Below are 22,964 nucleotides of genomic sequence, written 5' to 3'. Positions count from 1 at the left end.
TTGCAGCTGACCTCAGCTAGCTCCCCATTAGAGGGCTGCTCCAGTGTCAGCAGGACAGCAGGGTTGAACTGCTAGGTCCACTTTGCAGGGTCTTTGCTGAGGACTCTAGGTTGCAGAACATCACATCTAAGAGATTGGTGAGACCACTTCTTGAGCACTGTGTTCAGTTTTGGGCTTCCCAGGGTAAGAAAAACAAGAACATGCTGAAGCATGGCTAGCAAATGATGGCTAAGGTGAGTAAAGGACTCGAGCATCATACTTACGAGATGAGGTTGCAAGAGCTGTAAATGCTTAGCCTTGGGAAGAGAAGGCTTAAACATGTTGCAGACATGCTTGATCTCCACTGTCCCTGGAGATACTCAAAACAAACTGGACACAGACCTCAGCAGCCTACTCAAGTTGACCCCACTTTGAGCAAGTCTAGCATTACAAGTTGGCAATGTTCATCTGCTCATTTGTACACATAACCTACAGAGGATTTTATATCAAATCCTTTCTTTATGGGTTACTGCTGTTTTGACTGTCATCATCTCCACATTTTATTATCACAGCATCTTCTTTTTCATTGGCTGCCTTGGGATTTTCTTAAGGATCACACTACCATAGCTTCTGAGCACCTAACCATTTACTGTCTGACCTATGATAGAACCAGCAGAAATCTTCTGCTAATGTCCTACTAGCAGCACTGTAGTTCCAAACAAATCTGCTCATTTTCTGAATAGAGGCTGCGTAGGGTTAATTTTATGGTTTAAATGAAAAGAAAATGAGAAGAAGTAAAAAGGCAAAATGCGTTAATGCAGTGTATACAGGACTCTGAAAATACAGCAGCACCAAACCTAGCAGACTGAAACACAGCCTTCTAACCACAAGGCCAACTTGGAAAAGCCTGTTATTTATTCACAAAGTACATTTCTCTAAGCCCACAGGACCTGAGAGGAGAAGAAGTGATGATGATGAATAATACATTCCTGTTAGTGATACCATGAGTTCAACCTTCTACCTGAACAATTCAATTTCCTTTCAGCCTTCACAAGCTGTTCCTGGACTTGCTTGCAGGCTTCAGGGACCATCTGAACAAAGGCTTGATAACTCCGAGGGCAAAGGGCATTTTTTATGTAAAAAGGAAAAGGAAAAGAGCCTCCCCAGATTCGGCAGGGATGTTGAGGAAGGGAAGGAGCAGCTGAGCACTGCTTTGTGGTATAGATAATTGCACACTTTCTTCTGCTTGGAGATGAGACTCTACTGCTGAAACTCAGACATTAGGAGCTATTGGCACAGGATAGCACGTGTCCTGTATGTACAGCAGGGTCTGTGTGAAAATCTGCAGGGGAAACCTGGTTGGCCATTAGGTTCAGATATTTTTTTCTGCTTGGAAGACTGCCCACTCTGTTCTCAGCAGGATTGCCCCACCTCCTGAAACATATACCCTAGCAGGAGACTGGTTGCATATTTCTGTTTACAAAATACACCCTCCCATGCTCCTCCCCTCAGCTACATCTAGAAGCCCATACTGTCCCCCTCTGGACCCTCAGTCTTCCAAACCAAGCTCACACTGACTGCTCTCCATCTGCGGAGGCAGGCCCAGCAGTCTCTTTCCTGCTACTTATGATCCCATCACAAGAACTATACAGTAGCTACCTGCAGACACTTTGGAGAAACACCCACATCACCAGTCCAGTCCCAGACCCGTCTTCATGGGCCATCTCTAGGACAGATCACAAAGCATACGTAGGATGTCCACCCACCTTGCTTGTATAACCACTGGAAAAAGTCTAATCCTGCAACGGTGCTCTCTCAGGGCCCAGCCCCCCTTGCTGAACTCACCTCTTCACCGTGCGGAGCAGCGCGGAGCGGGCCTCATTGTGGAAGGTGATGATGAGACTGGTTGCTGGTAGGTCTGTATCATAGCGTACAGAGGTGCACCTGCAAGGCAGAAGAGCAGAAGCATGAGCCACTTTCCACCAGCAGCTGCTGGGGCAACATGTCTACAACTTCCAGAGGAGAAGAGAACTAATATGCTAAAAACAAAAATAGCACAGTGGAGCTGCAGCAAGAAAAGCCTCAGCAGCCCCAGTACAAAGGACAGTAGGGCTTGAAAAGAACTGTGCCTGCTGAAAGGCAAAAGCTTTGAGGCTCTGGTACCTAAACTCATAATGCTGTATGCATTATGGATGAAAACACATGACTTTCCTGGGGAAAAAATGTTCAACACAGTGGAATTTAGCCCATGAATTTGCCTGTGTTTCATGTAAATCCAGCTCCTTCATGCATAGGATGTGCACATGCTAAGTATGCATAAAACTGGTAGATCCAGGCATCAATTCAAACCCTTTGGACCCTGGGCTTTACAGGAAGAGAAAACACTATCTAGCCCTGTGATCTGCCTCAGGGAGCTGCTGAGGTTCCTCAACTTCTCTTCTGAACATTAATACCTCAGTTAACAACAGAAAGTAATTCTTCCCATCTTCCCATTTCACTCTGCAATGTTAGGTATGTTCTTATCCACATACTCAGAATGAAGAATCAGTTTGCACCAAGACTGCTTATACCTTGTGGACAACAAGCATTCTGGAGAACAACTCATGGCTATGAATCTTGGATACAGTTCTGGCAGGTGCTGAAAATTTGGACTGCTGCAGATTTGGACTGATGTGCTACTCTGGAACTGTGGCATATTTTTAACTACTCAAGGCCACGCTTAGACTAAATACATCACTGGACAGAACGCTATTTATTTCTTAAAGCCTCTTGTACTTCCACATTTACTTACCATTCTCCTGTGGCTATTAATAAACTGTAACTATTTGTATCATCATGCTCAATCCTGCTAGTTTAAAACTATTCTAAACTACTGTTATTTTTCATTGCAATGCTTTGCTAAGGGGACAACGAGTTCTTCCATTACTTTTCAATCATATAAAGAAACTTTGACAAAAACTGTGAAAAGCTTGGGACCAGACATGAGACATATCATATTTATTACTGTTTCAAAATAACTCCATGATTTAATGAATGTAAAATGAATTAAGTCACCAGCAAATAGAAAAACAAGATATTGGTGTGCACATTATTTGAGAAAGACTTTCCAACTTCTCAGCATTATTAGAGCATCACAGGGGACAAGATGAAGTTTGTGCTTGTAAGCTGGGTCTGCCTTTACTTCGGATCAAAAACCAGCTAGCTACATGTTCAGTTAGAATTAGCTTGAAGGATGTAGACTCAAATATGCCCTATCTGAGCTTTGGTGCCTAAGGAAAAATAAAGTAGTAACCTACTCAACCCTGACTCCTTGAACTGAGCCAGAGCCATTTGTGACAGAAGGAAGGGCTTTCGCAAACCACATCTATCTTGTACCAGCAGAAATAAGTCCTTATGGTAAGCTGCCATCGCAGCAACCACTCCAATATTGCTACAGGACATGGTACTCAAGAACAATACCCTCATTCTCAAATCTAATCCCCTGCAAATAGGAGGAACATGATAACAGACCTATCTGCCTTGATTACATGCTGCTTAGGAGGTCCCCACTGCTAATGGGAATCTTTGCAAAGCTGAGGCCTGAAGTGGCCATACATTTCCAGGGAGCAGTACATATACATCTTTAGGCTGAAGTGTACAGGTATGGCTTTTCACAAAAAGCATCCTCTGCATGCTACCACAGATCACAGATCAAAATAAATAATTTATATTTGAGCTGGTTTTAGGCCAGAACATGACAGCAGATTAGCAGAAAACAGCAGTTCTGCATGGCAGGGGGACTGGCAGTAACAGAGGACATGCACCACTGCCTCTGAGTCACTAGTAAGCCAATCCTGAATGCTACACTGGGGAACAGAAGCACAAGACTTTCATCTCACAACCAAGGTCCCAGCCACTTCCATTCACAAAGCATCCTGATGGCTGTCAGTGCTGCCAGGCTCACAAGGCTCCACGTCTCCTGACACCCTTTTTTGCAGTTTCAATCAAGTTAGATGCCTGGTTTCCCCTTCCCAGCAGTTAAGAGATGTTGCTTTGCAACATTACATCTCGGTTTCAAACAGACACTACTGCTTCTGACATGGTTACTTTGCTTCTATTTTTTCTTCTTTGAAGGAGGCTGCTTTGCACCATCCTATTACTATCAAACTTATCATCTTCAAGGTACAATGTTATCCTTCTGCGCTACAGAAAGAACAAAATAATCACCTGGGCTCTGGTAGTAACTTACAGATGAGCTTAGTCAGCAGAATAAATTCACCCCCAGTGAAACAAGGACGGAACAAGGAGCACTTTGCAAGCCATGAAATATTCACGGTCTGAACATGAAAAATTATTTTCATCCCCACCTCAGCAGTGTTCATCCAAACCGTAACACATTAAATGAGATTTAGACAGCCAGTTCACAGCAGGTGAGAAACACCAAAGTAAAGCAATGCTGCAACAGCTGAGTACCTTGCAGATAGGACAGAAGCTCACTGAGAAACCCTGAGTGTGGGGGATTTTATGCAAAAAACAGCTTGCAGTCGAGCAGTTTGAGCTGCAAGAGAGGGACTATGCTAAAACCCAAATGCTGAAGTAATAATATGACATTTAGACCTGGGAGAAGATACGCTAGGAAAACAAAAAACTAGAACTCAATTATCCAGGGATCTCAGTGCATTTGAGACCCTTCCAGATTAACCATGAAACAAAGTAACAGACAGACCTTGGAAACCAAAACCATCCTCCGTCAACAGGGCAGAACACAGGAAGGCTCTGGGCTCTCTACATCAAGCAGCAGCTATGGCTTGGGGCAAGGACTGCATAGTACCTGTAGTGCCTGGTGTCCCGTATGGGCCGGTCGCTGCTGAGTTTGTCACTCTCTAGCTGATTAAAAGCATGCTGGCGGTATGGGTCTTCTCCAGCCTTCAGCAGCTTTGAGGACAGATAAGCCTTCTCATCAAAAGCCCTCCTGCTGTTCTTCTCTCCCTGGGGAGCCCTTGTCACCTAGAGAAGAGATAAGCATCAGGGAGAGCAGCTGATTGATGTTTCAACACGGTAACACATTCAGATGTATACATTAAGGGAAGGGTGGTCATTTGTGACACATCTGGAAGTGGGTGGAAGAAGACAGGACAAGGCAAGAGCTTGGAAAAGAAAGCAGGAAACCTTACAGGTGTAATGTTACAATTGCCTTCTCCAAGGAAAATTGCAGGCCTTGCTATCCTTGCAGACTTAAGTAGCTTGGTTGAAAGCTGCTTTCCTGATAGCCCAGGCAGAGACAAGTTCTCTGTAGCACTTGTTACACAGGACATGTGAGACTAAAGGCATTTGGAAGCTCTTCCAGACAGCACAGGTTTGAGAGCAGCTCCAGCCAATGTGGCTAAAACAGTATTAGGAGGAAAAACACTTTCAGCTTTTTGTCATTCACTATCGCACACAAGCACTGTCACAGTTGATTAGAATAAAACTGAAAACTGCATATGACCATCCCCAGTCCCACACACAGGGTAAAAAAACTGGGCTATCTTTTCTTTTTATAGATTTTCTTTAAAGGCTTCTTAACTTTCCCTTCTTGGGTCCTAGACTCTGTGCAATACCAGCACTTGGGGACCATTCACTACAGTGACTGGTAGGGAAACTAGGATAATTTACACAGCAAAAGTTGTTTAACAAAATGTCTATGGTAGCAGTTTGAAAGATGAAAACATGAAGAAGCCATAAAATGCTTCCACCCCTGTATTAAGGTGTGCTGGAGTTCCCTATAACTGCTGGAAGAGGCAGATTCTGGCATATCTGCAACTCATAGGAAGTGGCAGAAAATCTCCAGATCCCACTGTTTAAAACAGTTTGGATATCCTCTAATATTAGATTTGATAATGCTTCTCTCTCTGCTATATGGCTACTTTCAAGAGTTTTAGACAGCAAGACACCACTGGTCATCAATATCACACAGCAGTTCACTTAATCCATCTTAATAGGGTGGGAAACAACTAAAAAACCCAACACGTGGCAAATTCCTGAAGCAGCAGAACATTTCGAGGCAAAAACGTCTTGGTACTCATCTCTGAGGGCTGTTCTACAGTTCAGACAACCCTAAGAGACAAGGACAATTGAATAAGATGACAGCAAGTGGAATTTAGTGTAAGCAAATTCAAGGTAATGCACATTAGAAGAAACAAATTCAACTACTCGTGCACGTTAATGAACTGCAAACTGACTGTGACCACGTGTATTACAGATCTGAGCAACTCCATGGACAGCTGAGCAAAACCCCAGCAACCAGTCAGCAGAGATGGAAGACATGACAACCAGAGCAGAGTAAGGACAGGATGGAGAAGACAAACTAACATAAATGCTGTTATACAAAAAGAATCAGTGATAACTCAGCGCTTCTGATCAGAGTACAGATTTTAGCCAAGCCAGACTCCTGAAAGAAATTACTAGGGGATGAAGAGAAACTAAAAGTTAAGACTATTCAGTTTGGAGAGAAGGTGAATAAAGCGAGGTCCCATAAAATTATGCCTACCATAGCTGAGGTCAACTTGATGCTCAGATTTCCCTTTCTTATCAGAAAAGAATGAAGAAAATTTCTTGGCACAGGAAATAAAGCTGCACTACTTTCAGTACCAGGCGACATACTCAATCACTGCACAATCAAGCTGCTGCATATGGATTTACTATGGTTTAGGTTCAGGCATGCTTTAGCAGACCGCCCTCTCTTCCACTGCTGCAGGCACCTCACTGGAGATGCTGACTCCTGCATCTTGGACTCTCCCTTCAGGTTGTATTTTCAGCACAAGCAGGAAAATAATTACTTTGGTTCCTTTAAAGGTTGAAATGTTCTCGTCTTTTAATTTACACTAAAAGTTACATCAAACAAAGCTTTCATTTCTATTTCCCAACCTAGAAAACAACACTGATGTGAAGGAAAAGCCAAGTTAACCATGGTCTTTTAAATATTTTTGCAGTCACTCACTGGTTCTTTACTACTTATCTCTGTCTCCCCAGACCCTAGAAAAGCAACAGCTGGGTTTGGTTTATATTGCCATGAATGTTGCACAAAATGTTAGCAGCAGCTGCAAGCCTTCAGAAGCCATTTTGTCACAGTTCTGGGAGGGCTCCCCAAGGCAACAGGACAGCCTCCAAGCACCTCCCTTGGGCATAGGCCATGGCCATACTGTGCTGTGGGCCTTTGGATGGCACAAGCAGGTCCATTGGTGCCCTCAGGGCAATGACGCACTGACGCTTGAACTGTTATGGGTAATTCATCTAGGTAGCATAGTTCTGACATTACTTCTTCCTAAATTTGATGTATGAGCGCTGGAGTGCTGGGAATCAGGTGTCAGTTAAGAACACCTCCCATCTTTATCTTGACTGGTATCTTGTCATACTGTCCTTAAACAGGAAAGAAGGAACATTTAGGGGATGATAGCTTGGACAGCCTAACTTCAGTGCCCAGAAAGGCACTGCAACAAGTAATCAAACAGCTCATCTGCAGGCACCAAGAAGATAACAGGGTGACAAATAGCAGCAAAATGAGATTTGGCAGGACCACATCATGTCAGACCAATCTTATTTTCTCCTGTGATGGAATAGTCAGTCTTACGAGTGTGAATAAGCAGTAGATATGACTTATTGTGACTTTGGTAAGGATTTTGATGTGGTATTATAAGATAACAGCAAGCTAGAGAAGTAGCAGCCTTGATGGAAGCCATCATCAGAGCTGAATTGCCAGCTGTTCATTGCCAGAGCAGGGGTGGGGACAGTGCTGTGCACAGGTGTCAGAGGTCTGTTCATAAATGGCTTGGGTCTGAAGACCGGATAGTTTATCAAACCCAAGGAAAATCCAGCAAAAACATCAGACATACTGGGGAGCCAGATTGGAACTGAAAATTATCTCAACTTACATTTTTCTAAAACCAGTACATGAAATTCAATAAAGGCAAACCTCTACAGCTCAGCAGGACAAAACAGAGGAAATAGCAAATAAGAATTCTTGAGAAAGTACAACTCATTACGAACAATGCAAAAGCAAAGCTTAATAAGGAGAGGACAGCAAACATTGTCCTGGAGTTGCATCCAGACAATTACAAAAGAGCCTAGCAAAGTGAATATAAAGCTTATCATTAGAGGACTGAGTTGCTTACGGCTACACAGCCCAGATCCCCATGCTTGAGGCTGAAACCACAACTGGGAGTTAGAGGAGCACCCAGTTCCTTCCGACTGATGCTCTGCAACAGACCAAAGAAAATATATCACTACATTAATGCAGAAGATTAACAGGCACTGGAAAACTGAGCGTCTAGACTAGGGATTAGCAAAGTAGCTGGCACAAACTAAGGTTTGACCCAAACGCTGCTGTGACCTCCGACACAACTCACATACCAAAATTTCAGGAAATAGTGTAAACATTCTAACCTCGTTTCACTGTTTCTCTTTTGCACACGCACTTCTTGCTGTCAGTGACGGAATGGACCTAGCTGCTCTCCTGATGCTGAAAGCACATTGTTCTTTGTGTTCTGAAATGGTTGAAGGGACCAGCAACTGTTTAAGCAGTGAAATGAATACCATAAGCAAGGTATTATTAAGGGAAAGAAATTAATGCCGTGCATATCTGTGACAATTTGAGGGCCTGATTTCTCAACTAGCACAGTGATACACTTGTAGAGCTATCAGTTCTAAGACAGCAAGACTGTAAAACAGATAGCACCATTCACTTATGTACATTGTTGCTGTCTGCCACCAGATACAAACACACCAATTCCAACACTGAGAAAACGGCCACTAAAACTAGAGTTTGGGAACTCAGGGTCCCAAGATTTTATCTTATTTTTATTATTTGGCAACAGTAGGTTTTGCCAAATGCAAACAGGATAACCATATTCCACAGGCCAAGAGGAATCATTATACATCCAGAGTAAGGAAGTCTCAAAAGTAACTATAATTCATCATTTTACAGTTACTGTGAAGTTAGCCTAACAGCAGTATTAAACAACAGGCTGTGTGCTTTGCAGATCTTACACATCTTACTGGAATTATTTAGTCTAGAGAACAAAAGGCCCCAGGGAGACATCATAGCAGCTTTCCAGCTTTTAAAGGAGACCTACAGAGAGATGAGAGATGCTCTTTATCAGGGAGCATAGTGACAGAATAAGGGGCAAAGCCTTTAAACTAAAAGAGGGTAGGAGTTAGATTAGATAGTCAGAAGAAATTGTGAGGCACTGGCACAGCTACCCAGAGAAGCTGGGGGATGCCCCATCCCTGGAGGCATTCAAGACCAGGATGGATGGAGACCTGGGCAGCCTGATCCAGCAGAAGGTGACCCTGCCCACAGCATGGGGTGGTAACTAGCAGGGCTTTAAGGTAATCCATCACACCACTACCACCTCCCTCCCACCAGCCTTTCAAGCCCAAACCTCTTCGGCAGAGGTGTTCCCCTCTGAACTGGTTCGATGCTAGCTTCTCCCCTAAGTTACCAGCTGGCTGTGTGAGCACATCACCTCCGCTCAGAGCAAGTCTCCTTTGAAAACCACTGTGGAGTCACTGGTATCCACATGTGAGATATTCCTGAATCAATTCACTCCTCTTGCTCCATACTCGGCTCCTGTGACCTGACACTAAGCCTCAGAGCAGACAGGACAACACAGCCCTTCTACCAGGCTGCTGAGGAGTGCAGCAGACACATGGACTCTGAACGACACAGTATTCAGAAAGGGTATGACTGGCAGCTACAGTAGATCCCCAGAAATTCCCAGGGGATCGTACACACCAGGGAGCAGGCTACTGCTGATGGACTGAATCTACCAGATGCCTCAAATGTCAATTGCCAGAGGCAGCTGTTTCAGAGGGGTTTGGCATTCCCAGAGGGGATCTATGAATCCCAGAATACACATAGCTGTTGTGCCTCATGGAATAACCCATATACTTCTCTGAAAAACTGCAGAGAGTACTTAAAGAGGCTGTGCCTAGCAGCCTATTTTATTCATGCCTTGTTTAACTGTGTAAAACATTTTAAATGTGGTTTAAGAACCACGCTCTTAAAGAACTTCTATTATGAAATGTTAATAGAAGTGACCACAATTAAATAGAACCATCCCTTCCATTTGTTTATTTATTTAGAGAAGCACAAGTGCTGACAGAGGAGCACAGAAATTGATTCGAATGTTTTGTTTGCATACTGCACAAACTGGAGTAACACAATGGAAGAAGTGAAGCAATTTCAGTTGATCAGCTCCCATGTCAGAATGCTTGGTCTCAAGAGACCTTCTACTAGCATCAGCTCCGGACTATCTTGAGGCCTGCTGCCTTTTCCAGACTAGGCTGGAGAACTGCTGACAGGTCTCCAGCAGAACTTATTTTCAATGCATTCTTTAAAGAAGCTGTGGCCAATAAGCTGCAACTGCCAGCTCATGGGTGTTCTGCAGTACTGTGACAAACAGAGCTGTAGCCTCTTAGTACTCTAACCCAAGGAACAGTGCAAGGAAGAAGCACAGAAAGTCTACTGGGGCTTCCTTTTTAATGCTACAATTTGCCTAAGATGCCTCTGTATCTCCCTATTCTTTTCTACTGCTTCCTGGTATTTATTCCTTTATATATATATATATATATAAGGAATTATTATATATTCCATATATATATACATATATATATGTATATATATATATATATGTAGAGGCCATTCTCTGCTCTACTCTTGTTTTAGCCCTGAGAAAATCTTTCTCTCTCCCTGTTTTCACAGCCAGAAAGTCACGGGATCCTATCATTTCTGACCTTGTTTTTCTCTCCTTCCCTCAGCTTCACCAGACATTGAGCTGTTGACATGGAAAGTGTCCTCAAGCATCTGGCCTGAAAAGGTGGAAATCCTGTATGAGGCCAGAAAGGAGAAATAAATATTTTTGTGTGTTTAGTTTCCACAGTGACCTTCTCCACACACCCATCACTTTTTGGACATCACTTCCAAAGATCTCTGCAAGAGAGGCACAAGTTGGCATAGTGTTTTTCATGGCATTACCTTCAGGCTGGAAGCAGCGATCATCACATCCTCATGTGATGTTCACCAAAAACAGCTGGACATTCTAAGTTACTGGTGTAAAGGATTTAGAAATGGGATGATGCTGACCTACAGGTCACAGCAGTGGGTTGATAGACAAAGACTGACCACTACGTTTCAAACAGATTTGCCAGGTTTTATCCTACCACAGTCTTTGCTTTCATGTCTAAGAACTGACAACCTTGCTTTGGTGGCAGCTACCTGACCTCCACCTAACGATCCTACTAGACATCTTGTTAGTAAGTGCGTAGAGGAATGTTCTTATGATATTTCATCCTGACCTCGCATGTCCTTATCTGCAGCAGAGCGGAATGCTTCCAGAAAGAACACCTTGATCACTTTGCCTAGGTCCCAACAGGTATGCAAAGCAGCATAGGATAACACCTGGCAGACTGCCAGAAGCAACACAGCACACAAATAACAGCACCGAAGCATACAGACTATATCCATTTTGCAGACAGCAGCCAAAAAACTACAAGGAACATTCTGCCATGCTGGTTACAAGCTCAGCATTGCATCGCACATAAACAAATCGTTTCCACATGTAGCAAGTGGCCTCAATATGACCTACACTCACTCCATCCCCATGTATATTAACAGTCTATGCATAAATCACAACACCATGGTTTTCCTTCTGGATACAGCCCACAGTTTGCATTTGCCCTGATGTATACTCATTGTAAAATGGAAACCTGAGAAGTTGGAACTTATTTTACCCTCACATGACAAGTGCAGGATACTGACAATTATGCTCTACTGCAGGCCAAAACAGATTTTTCCCTAGATTTAATAGGAAGTGACCTTATAAAGCACATGCATCTTTGACCCAGCTATGTAATCCTGCAGCAGGTCTTGAAGCAGTTAGCATAGGCTGGATCCTGCAAAACTTTTTGGCCCAGCTCACCAGAAGCAAATATAACTTGCCCATAACTGGAGAGAGGGGACTCAATGTCTTGGGGCATCCCTGAGTTTTTTGTTTTTAGTGTTATGTAAAACAACAGTGGAAGCCAAAAGCATTTCAAAGAAAGACGCCTGAGGGCATTCCCTTCCAAACAGCTCTGAGGAAATAAAGCTGCTCAGAACCATAGAAATCCAGACCCCAGATGACATGAAGCAGTTGCCAGTGCCTATTTCTTCTCTGAGTTTGAAGTCTAATGCACACAGATGTCCATTATGCAAAACTTAAAAAATTATGCAATGATGTTTAGTTTTAATATATTTATGGCATTTGCATACATTGCATTTATATAAACACCCACATGTCCAGACACACATACATCTGGCTTAGTACTCACTAAATCTTCATCTCATTCCATGGAGTAGAGCCATATTTTTCCCTATTTGGTTAATTTTGTTGTAACACAAATGCCACCATTTTAACTCATAGAAATTTTTCACTCTTCTACATTTCTCTCTGAGAAAACAACAATATGAAGAACACCCTGAAAAACTGAGTGAGGGAAAAGCCTTCAGAATGACTAGGAACCAGCAGGAGGGAGAAGAGTGAGGTTTGTGAGGCTGTTTTTTCCCAGAAAACAGCTCTTGCTTCCCAAACGCACCTATTTCCATCCATAAATATCTCCAGTAACATCTGGCGTCATGGAGAAGACAGACATGATGGCACGCTCTGAATACATAAAGGACTAGACAGTTGATACTGGCACCTCTACCAGAACAACGGTACTGTCAAAGAACCCAGCGTGTAGCTGGGGACATGGTGCCTCTGGGAGTGAAGGTTTCCTACAGAAAAGTAATGGTCACACAGATATGAAGCTGTCTGCTTTCTGACACCTGCTCAGCATCGCCTTCTTAGCAAAAGCCCTCTAGGCTTCTTGTTGCATATGGGAGGGCTGCTTTGCACTCCTATACATACACAGTTTGTAAGAAAGGTACTACAGGTTGTCACATTTGTTCTTCCCAAAAAGCATCCCTGTCTTGTGGACAAATAAACACCTTAAGAATGTCTCGGTGTCCAAATAATTTTAAATGAATAAAACAAAGAAGTAGCAGTGTTTTGTTATTTGTTTAAGTGTTAGATGCACTGAGGATACTTAGTACCTGAACTCATATTTATAGCACCTCACCCTAAATCAAGACATAGGTGATGCCCTCCTGGTTACCCGCTAGCACCTACGAGGCCAGTAAGTCAGTTCAAATAGGAGTGGACTAGGTCTTCATTAAATGCTTCAGCCAAACAAATTGTTTCCCTATGCCCACTCCCCCACCTACACCTCCTGTGGTGCTGCACTAATCTATTCCCTTTGAACTCAACTGACCTACATTCAGCCTTTTCCTCACAGCTGTCTTAAGTGACAGATGCAGCCACAGATATTTTCGTGGTGGAGAAAGCAACTGCAGACCTGCTAAGCTGGTGATGAGGGACTGCGCTGTGTTATTCCCCAAGCCAACAGAAGGCAGAAGTCAAGTGGCATGGAGAACAGGAGGCTGAGGAGAGGCAGTTGAAATGCTAATGAAAACTAACCTCCCCCAGATGAAGCCAGGATACTGTATTTTTAAATTGCTGCATACCTCAAGACAGAGGGGAAATGAAGCTACAGTAGCCCCCAGCCTTCCACAAAGAACATACGACACAGAACATGGACAATGTTTAAGAATATAACCTATATTTACAAACTATTTTTCTGAAAAGCTGTGAAGAAGTTTCCCCAACAGTAGCAAAACCAATGATTTAACTATTAAAACTAAATAAATAAACATCAGAAAGCTGCAACAATTAAGCACACAATATTGCTTCCCTGAAACATCCTAGTCTCAACTCCTGCAATTGCTGCGTGCTTCTTGTTAATGCAGACAGCAGTGAACTAATTACTTAAGAGATGAGCAGAAGTCAGCGAGCACTGCTCACCCAAAGCATTAAAAGATTTAATTATATTAAGCTTGGGGCTCATTTTCTTTACCTTCAAGATCATGCTGTAAGAGCTCTTTGCTAAGGCTAGAGAAAGAAAGTTGAAGTAAGTACTTCTTTAATCATTCATCCTCAAGAGTCTCAGCTTTACAACTGGAACTGGAAGATTAAGAATAAAATAGAACTGCTTTGCAACTGGCCAGTGTTCACACTCTGCAGAAGTGCTGCATCATGTACAACTGAGACAGGAAGACAAGGGTACACTTTGATACCCAGCCCCACAGCAGGAGACAGAAACTTCTACTGCATTTCTGTCGGGGGCTCTTGGTCATTCACAGTTCTGAACATTACCCAGTTCAGAATCAACTCTCTCCTCTCCCCACTTTAAGCCAGCTCTGAGAGAGACCCTGTGATAAACAGACTCTGAGATAGCTGCAGTCCTGTGGGCTCAGCCAGGTGGAGACTGGCCTGATGGAGCAGCTCTCCTGCCTGGGTGCTGGTTGGGGTACCAACTTAGTCCTGTAGGCTGGCCCTCAGCCCCGCTCCAATCAATTAGGAACTGTACAGATCTCATCTTCCCAGGAAATAACATCTAGGTAGGACATGACCTTGAGGAATTGAGTAATTTACCATAATGCTCCTCATATTAGCTTTTGAGCATCACACAGAAAGGCTCTTGGCAGGATCTGATGGTTGGGAGCTAGCCAAGCCCAGTATTAAAATGCAACCTGTCCATAAACCAGCAACACAACTGGTGTTTTACAGAGTCACCTAGTATAACTCTGCATACCACTGCTGAATCCCAGCCTGCTTTGTTAGGGAAGTTTACAAATGACCTTCAGCTCACAAGGCAAAGACTCATATATTGGAGGTTTCAATGTAAGACCTGTCCTCAGGGACCCATTCTAATTCTCTTGCTAAAGCGACAACGGATATGGTGTATACACATCCATGATTTATTACAAAAATTAGTCCTCCTGCACAAGGCAGTTCACTCAAATGCATTCCCTGCCATATATTCAGCTCTGCAGCATGCAATAGTCTTCTAATAATGGAAAAACTCATGCTCTGTCAGTGAAGATTTGAGAGTACCAGGTCATTGACATTTTGTTTAGAAGCCAGAAGAAATCCAATTTAATTGATTGATTAATTTTTCAGTTACTGCATTACCTCAATTCCAGGGCTCAGCAATCAATTTGAGGTGACAAGACCCTCACAGCTGTGCTCTGTTACTACTTGGGTCTCCATTTGCAAAGACTAATTCACCCCAACAGCAAATTTAATCAAAGATGGTGCATACCAATGAAAAAAATCATGCAATGGGCTCAAATACACCTGTCAAATATGAAAAAAAAAAACCAAACACCTGCATTACACCATTCAGGCCTTTGTCACTCTAGACTTCCATCACATTATGGATAGCAGCCTCCTCAGCAGCCTGCTTTTTAATCATTGTCAACCAAGAAAGGCATATAAGGAAGAGTTGAGCCACAGAAGCAGGCATCACAAAAGTACGCACATCTGAGTCTCAAAATACTCTGGACAAGTTATGGCCAAACCACCATTCAAGGAAACCCACAGCTCCCTCACTAACCAAGTCCCATATTCTCTCACACAGCCACTCGCCTCATTCAGCAGGTGCAAATTACATCCAAAAAACCTCAGTGACTGCCACGTGACCAGCGAGGATCTTTAAAACCCATTACTGCATCAATCCCCATCCAATACAAACAGCTCTAATCTTATTACTTTTGAATGTTTGTGGTCAGCAAAAACACAGCTACACAGAAATCTTGGCCCACAGCTGATTTTTGGCTAGGCTAAATGATAGGTCTGATCAAGCAGATTTTGAGAGCTGGTATTTTTGAATTCATTTATTAAGAAGTCAGTCTGACATCTTTCTCCACTTACTCCGCTAGGGAGTTTTTGCCCAAATGCCATTTGCAGAAGGTTCTCGGGAGGCCTGTGGTCAGGTGCTGCTTCCTCCACATGGCCAAGAACATTTCTGAGAGCCTCCCCCTGCTATGGCTGTTGAGCTCCGTTCACTTCTTTGGACAGTATGATGCTCTAGCCACCCCTCATTGCCTAGAAGCACAGGCAGGTGCATTTTTCACCACTCAAATTTATTTCACCACAGAGATGCACAGCTCCAAAAAGCTACCAGCACCTTGACAGTTACAGCATCTTACCTAGATTTTCAGCAGCCTTCCTAAATGTGAAGGGAAAACAAAAAGTATACGCGTATAATCCTATCATCCATTCCATGAAAACCACAGGGTTGCTTATGAGAATGAGCTCTGCTTTCTCCTTGCCTGCTTTTCAGAAGGCAGCACAAAGCACAAATGCTTTGTTCACACTCAGAACGCAGCAGATGTCACAAATTACCAGTGAAATCCCGGTGACAAAACTCCCAGCCACATCAGCAAAGCAGGATTTCAGCCACAGTACTATATATAAACAGAGAGAAACACACATCCTACTAATAAAGACATCAGTTTTCTGTTATGTTTGCCCTGGAAAGGGATTGTGTTTAGAAAAAAAAAACTAAATCATGTGTTGTTAAATTGCCCTCATTACAGAGATGACGTGTATAAATGTTTAGCTGGAGACCGTGGAGGTAAGCTAAAGGATAAATGCAAAACAGTTTGTTAGATACACAGAGTCTTCTAACACAGCTCACTTTCTCCAAATAGAAAGAGACATAGAAACATTCTTCACAGGTCCAACTCACTCCTGTTGAGTTTTAGTTTTTCTGGCTCCAAAAGGGACTGTGGAGATGAACAAACATGAACAAAGGAAACTCACTGACAGGTTTGTTCAAAGCAAGTTCAAACAGATAACTCATAAAGCAAACAGTAGAGCTGTGGTTACAAGCATAGGGATACACAGCACTAAAGTTTTCACATTAAAAAAAACACCAGAAAGTCAACAACCAAAATACTTGAAAGAACACTTAGAAAAGGAACAAGATGAGAGAGGTTTATCCTTTAATGAGAAAAGCAAGAAAAGGATTAGATTGCAAGCCTGCATTACAGCCTGTAATAGGCATTTCTTACCACATTTGGTTGGGTGTAAAAGACATTCTGAATAATAACTTGGAACATAACAAGATGATGGAGTGACAGCACCCAGCCCATCCACTCACCCACATATCCAAGCTCAGGATAGGATATGTGTTAGCTAAGGCTAACACTGCTGAAGGAGCTTGAACAACAACACACCCAACTCCAACAGAGAGCAGAGAGCCTTAGCAGAGTAGCACCTACCGAATAAAGCAGGCTTGGTGGTTTCGCAATGAGATTTTTGATTTTATTTTTTTTAAGTGTGATTTTTCTTGATCAGCATAAAGGGTAGCTGCCACTCTAATGGCTGCAGCTGCATGAGACAGAGCTACCTGGAGTTCAGTTACCACAATCCCTTTTCTCTACAATCACATGCAAGGTAGAATGGAAACAAGCAGCACACCAAAAGCATCCAGACCACATCCCTGGTGACTTCATAGTTCCTACTCATTTGATGCTAGAGATGATACTAAGGAGGAACCAGCCTGCAACTTGAGCCCCAAGGGAGCTGGAGCAGCAGCAGGCACAGAATTCATTGCACAGCAAGAAGCAGCATCCCTCCACACGCACATTGTGCTGTGCCCCTTTCAGGAGCATCCCCCACAGAGGGCTGAGAGAAATGTGTCCTGTTTTTCTAGGCAGCGTTTTGAAGTTATACCACTGCTTGGATAGAGCTGCTTCTTCAAAAGCCATGCCTTCTCAGGACAGATTTTCCTCTCCTAACATCAGCTTCCATAGATACAGTGGGGCTGTCATGTACCTCCATAACTGCCCTGGTGGAAATCCTGCCTCTTTCTCTTCTACCCCATTGCCTCCTGCTGCTGTGCTTTTTGGTGATGTTTGTGGAGGTAAAAAGTGGCAAATGCACTAGGGATTCTTTGGAAAAATTTGCTCCATCTCAGCCAGAAACTCCAATCTCTCTGCTGTTGGCACCTCCTCTCCTGTTTCACTGATTTTAAAGGGATCAACATTGCCCATAAGAATGAAAAGCTCGAAAACAAAGCAAAACCCAGAACCACAATATGCCAGGAAGCTGAAGCTCCCTTTGCATTCTCCTAGGCCTTGCTGCCAGGCTTTCCACCAAACTGAGTTCAAAATGAATCTAGGTCTTCTCCACAAATCTGATGAGGTCAAGGTGTTCTTAAACTCAAGACAGAAGATGTTCCAATATCTATCCTTTGGTTACCCATTTCTGCTCAGCAGTACCAGCACCATCAAGTGCATTTTTCCTGTTATCACCTAGGCAGAGAGTGATCAAGCAACCACAGACATGCACCAACTGCTCCCAACCTGCCTCAGGTGTGGGAAACAGTAGCTCTCCTATCTGGAAAGATCCCAAGGTATCATAAGCCTGCTGCTGTTTTCCTTCACAGCATCATTTTCTGCCTCTGGTTGAGTATGCAACCACTGGGGCAGAGGCTATAAAGCCTGAGCTCATAGCTGATACAGGCCTGCTTTTCAGATGTTTGTTACCATAGCAATACCATGGGAATCTTTAGTTTGTTTTGTTGCCTTTGTTCATTGTTTGTTGTTATTTCTTTTTTAAGCTATGCTCTCATCCACAGCAAACGGGGCAGTTCCCAATAGTGAGAAGGAAATTAGCACAACCTGCTGACTGGGAGCAGGGCACGGGCCTCAGCTCCTGTCTCACACCTCACTGCAACTGCACACCACTGCCCACACCGCTCACCCAGCACCTGTGCCCAGCTCACTGTCACAGCCTGCCCACGCTGCCGTGCCTCCTCACCGAGCTCGTGCCAGCCTCTCCCAGGACAATCAACAAACTGCTTTGAGCTTGCAGCTTCTCCCCTGAACAGCCTGGTCAAAATCAGCTTACAGAACCAGCACAAATAGAAGCAGCTTCTCCTTCATTACTACAGTCTGCTTCAAGGGTATGGGAGTGATCTACAGAAGTCAATACACAGCCACTGTAACGGTGTTTTCCTGAATTGCCATACCAACATACATTGGTTAACAGCATGGTTTTCATGGTTTTCGGGCAACTCCAAAAGACACACCAGAGATTAAATAAGCTGACTGCCAGAAATTCACCCCCAACTCTCCTAGGAAGTATAACTGCAGTCATGTTCAGACTTAGGGAAATCCAAGGACAAAACCTTCCAGAAGGGATGAAAGAAGACACAAATTCTTGGTCCATTCAGGCAGTTCCAGAAAGCTGCCCCTCTAGCAAACAATGCCCTGAGTTCAGTGGAGCAGAAGAGCTTAACTGTTACTCTGATGAAGAGTGTGCTGCTAAGCTAAACAACAGAAAACCACCTCACAGGATCAGGTCTTTGTAATGTGTGCTCATTATAAAAAGGAGCAATTTTTGAACAGCTGTCCCTGTGATTTGCTAGAACTCACCACCTCTGCATTGCTGTGGGTAAATGCCTGGAGCTCTTCTTACAATCGAAGAGTCAGTCCTTTAGCACAACACTGTGATGCTAAAGGTCAGGGGTTGATACAGAACAACCAGTCATGCAGAACAAAAGAATAACTCCATTAAACAAGAGCAGGAAGGTATCTTTCCAAAACCTATTATCTTTAATCACAGATTAACAAAGAAATCACGCTTCCTTTTACAGAAAGCGATCTTCCTCACCAAAAGTGTAACTGTAGTGTGCAATGGAGTGCTGCAAAAGTGGCTGCCTTGCAAAGAAGCAATTGACACGGACCATGCACCGCAACAAGGGTAATGCAACAGCAATTTCTCTCACTGCATTAACCAGTGTTACACAGTTCAAATCCTACTGTGCAAAGTCTGAGACATGAGAGGTTCTCTTTTCTCTTGACATCTCAAAGAGGCTCATTAACTAGAGAACCTCTAACAGTCTCATGGGTTCAGGTACTACTATTTGACTTAACTGTTACAAGCACGTGTTCACTTACTGCAATTTTAATCTGCAGCGGAGTTGAAAGTACTTCACTGTTTGTTTTGCCAGCGGAGTCTCTGTTCAATTCTAGGTTGTTGGAGGGAACATTTAGCTGCTCCATGGGGTAGCTGAGGGCCAGTGGTTGTGAGGGTACCAGCCCGCATCCTCCATGACTCTGGGGAGCAGGGCATACACAACTGCAAAATGCCATGAAACTCAGCTTGCAGCCAAATTGGAATAAAACCCTGCAGTCCCAACTCCTCATCCCTCCAGCTCAACCACAAGTAAGCTCTTCCATCTCTAATTCCCCAGACCTATAGAGATAGTATCAAGACAGCCATTCAATCATGCTGCAGCATGCCAAGTAGTTCAGGGATTTACCAATAATGATCCAGTTTCAGATTTGCCTATACGCTTGTATCAAGCTGTTCCAAAGCTTAAGCACACTCTATATGCGTAAGGTGACACAGAGGGAAGCAGAGCTGAATCCTGAACACTTGGCCTGCCTTTTGACTTCTGGAAAGGGATGAGAAAAAAGCCAGAGCTGTTTGTACCACCAAAGCAGCCTTGCAAGAGGTAGCAGATAGTGAAAGTTTCTTCTGAGCAGCTGCACAAACTCAGAATCCAACACTTGGTTGTGTTACCAGCTCAGTCATCACCTCCCACTGAAGAGGGCTCTACCTACTGCAAGTCAGTGCTACCCTGCTGACTTCAAAGTTGCCACTCCCTTCTGGGCAATCCTCACATAGGAAGGAACTGTAACCAGGCCTGGTTCCATCTTTGGGACACTCCCAGAAAATGAGAAATCTAAGATTAAGGAAGGCAACTCAGTCCCAGTAGCCACTAACCCACCCTTTCTCGAGGACTCTGGGGCTTGTATAGTAAAAGCATCCAAGGTGATCTGCTGCTCAACGAGGAGAGAACGATGCCAACAAGACTCCCATGTCAGACAGACTGATCTAGATTAGTCTCTTAGTTCAGACAGTTATTTCCATTTCCTTGGTAGATACCATGAGGCATCCCTCTGACCTCCTGTGGTTTAGCTCAGGAGGTCAAATAGCTCGTCCCTTCTTCTGTACCACTCCATAGAGCAGTAAGAAAAACATGAGGTCTCTCTGGATCACTACCTGAAATAAACCAAGGAAAGACTTATTTTTAGAGATGACAGAAACCCTCTGTACTGAAAAAAGCCTCCAGAAGTTGTCACAGTTAAAATATCATTACAGTAGGCACTCATAGCTGGACTGCAACACGGACCTCAAGCCTGCCAATGTACACACATACAGATCTCCCAGGCATATCGTTCAGAAACCATGCACGTAGTTTCTGCATGAGAGGACACAAAAATGAGAAGAGGAACAGATAAAAAAATGGCAGCCAGCCCACAGCCTGTAGCATATGCACAGGCATTTTAACATCTCACCTACGGTCACTCCAAAGGTGGATACTGTTAATATTCTTATTTTTAAAATCTTTTTGCTTTTGAAGAATTACCTTTTTATTGTACATCCCACTCTGCTGCTGCTTTTACAAAGAGGACTGGACTCTATATCCCTAGCCAGCAATCTTGTTCAATTCTTCTGCTATAGACATATGATTTCTGGCAAGAAGTGAACTTGGCCAGTAAGATGCCCATACAGAGATGGGCCGAAAAAGTTTAGATATTTCATAAGTTAACAAAGCAATTGACTTTCAGACAAGTCACGGGTTCAAAATAAACCCACCACCTACTACTCCTTTTCCATTCAGTCTCCAAAGACCATGCACAACTGTCTGTCCTGCTATCAGTGGCAGCAATGACACAAACTAGCATCAGTACTGGTGCCTCTGTAACACAACACACTGCACCACACTCAGCTCCACCATGTGCTCTTCTCTCCACAGCTGGGACAAGGCAGTCATACCCTCAGCAATATACCTTCTCCAGGCTGGGTAGTTTTACATACCTTCAGGTCAACAAGCACAGCAGGGATTCAGGCATGAGCAGCTTCTGGTGGAAATACTGCCCTGATCTAAGTCCACTCCCTCTAAGCACAAGGTAAGGAGCATGTAGTGGGGTAACATTGCTCAGGCTGCAGATGCCAACAGTTTGCCATGCACACAAGCCTGGAATCTAGGGGGACTGCATCATCCTGTCTGTCCCTACCCTTCTAAGACCAGTTCCACTTTGGGTCATCATCCCAGTGCTCTGCAGACAGAGGAATCTCTTCAACCCACCAGGACTCAACTAGTTGAAGACTAATCAATACCCTGGGAGAGGTACCCAGGGACAAGGAAATGCAAGCATCACTGGTAGACAGATGAAGGGCATATCCCAAAAGCCAGCTGCTAAGGATAACTTCACCCATGTTTCCTGACATATCAGGAACCACCTCTGCTGGCAACTACAAAAATCTGGAGACACAGCACAGCCTGTTATCTTTTGCACTGCAGGTTAACTGTGTAACAGCACATTCACAGAGCAAGAGCAGCAGTAAGAAGCGTGTCCGTGCTTTTAAATAAAACATTCTTGCTTCTTTCAGCAAGCTGTAAGAGCTGCCCATCCCTTCTTCCAGATAAATGGCCCAAGCAAGATCTTTCAGAGGATACGATCAGTGATGCTCCCAAAGCACCACATCAATATCTTGCAGAGCTCTTGACTAATGATTAGCACCTCTTTTCCACCCCAGCTCAAAGGGAGCTGCAGAGCAGGACTCAGCTGCAGGCAGATCTGGAAGAAGGTGTTTTTATGAGCCCCCATCTAAGATATGCAAATCTCAAACCCCAAGCACCCATGTTAATTAACAGCTTCCATTCACTATAAGGATACAAAAGTCTTTTAAAAAAATGAAAACATTGTCCTATAATTGAAAATAGATAACAGTGTTCTCTGCCAAGCAACAGTCACTTTAAACTCATTTTTATGCTTTTTAAGGCCAATTTTACATTGCTCACATCTTACTAAAGAAGTTTTTCTAGACAAGAATTCCATCAATTAGTCATCCGTGCTGTACATGTGATTTCACAGAGAGGAATCCAACAACATAGAGATTGTCAGAAGTTGTTGTCCATTCCAAACTGCTAGGCTGAAACTCACGTCCTCAGACACGTGGCAGGTCAGAAAGACTGATATGATTGGGCTCCCAAATTACAAGCTGGATACGCGGGAAGCT

General features: G+C 43.6%; 1 protein-coding gene across 2 annotated transcripts in view; it reads right to left on the bottom strand.

Annotated features, from left to right (window-relative positions):
• GALNT16 (polypeptide N-acetylgalactosaminyltransferase 16) overlaps positions 1-22,964 on the bottom strand; it is a 59,112-nt gene that overhangs the window by 27,602 nt on the left and 8,546 nt on the right. For both annotated transcript variants that reach the window (XM_072338208.1, XM_072338209.1), the window contains exons 2-3: positions 4,790-4,965; positions 1,825-1,923 (exon numbers count right to left, since the gene is read on the bottom strand). In XM_072338208.1, the coding sequence (XP_072194309.1) occupies positions 1,825-1,923; positions 4,790-4,965 (275 nt within the window). The remainder of the gene's footprint in view (positions 1-1,824; positions 1,924-4,789; positions 4,966-22,964) is intronic.

This window comes from Excalfactoria chinensis, chromosome 5 (assembly GCF_039878825.1).
Source record: "Excalfactoria chinensis isolate bCotChi1 chromosome 5, bCotChi1.hap2, whole genome shotgun sequence".
Classification (NCBI taxonomy): domain Eukaryota; kingdom Metazoa; phylum Chordata; class Aves; order Galliformes; family Phasianidae; genus Excalfactoria; species Excalfactoria chinensis.
Note: the sequence above shows the minus strand (reverse complement) of the source record. Positions and strands in the feature narration are given on the sequence as shown.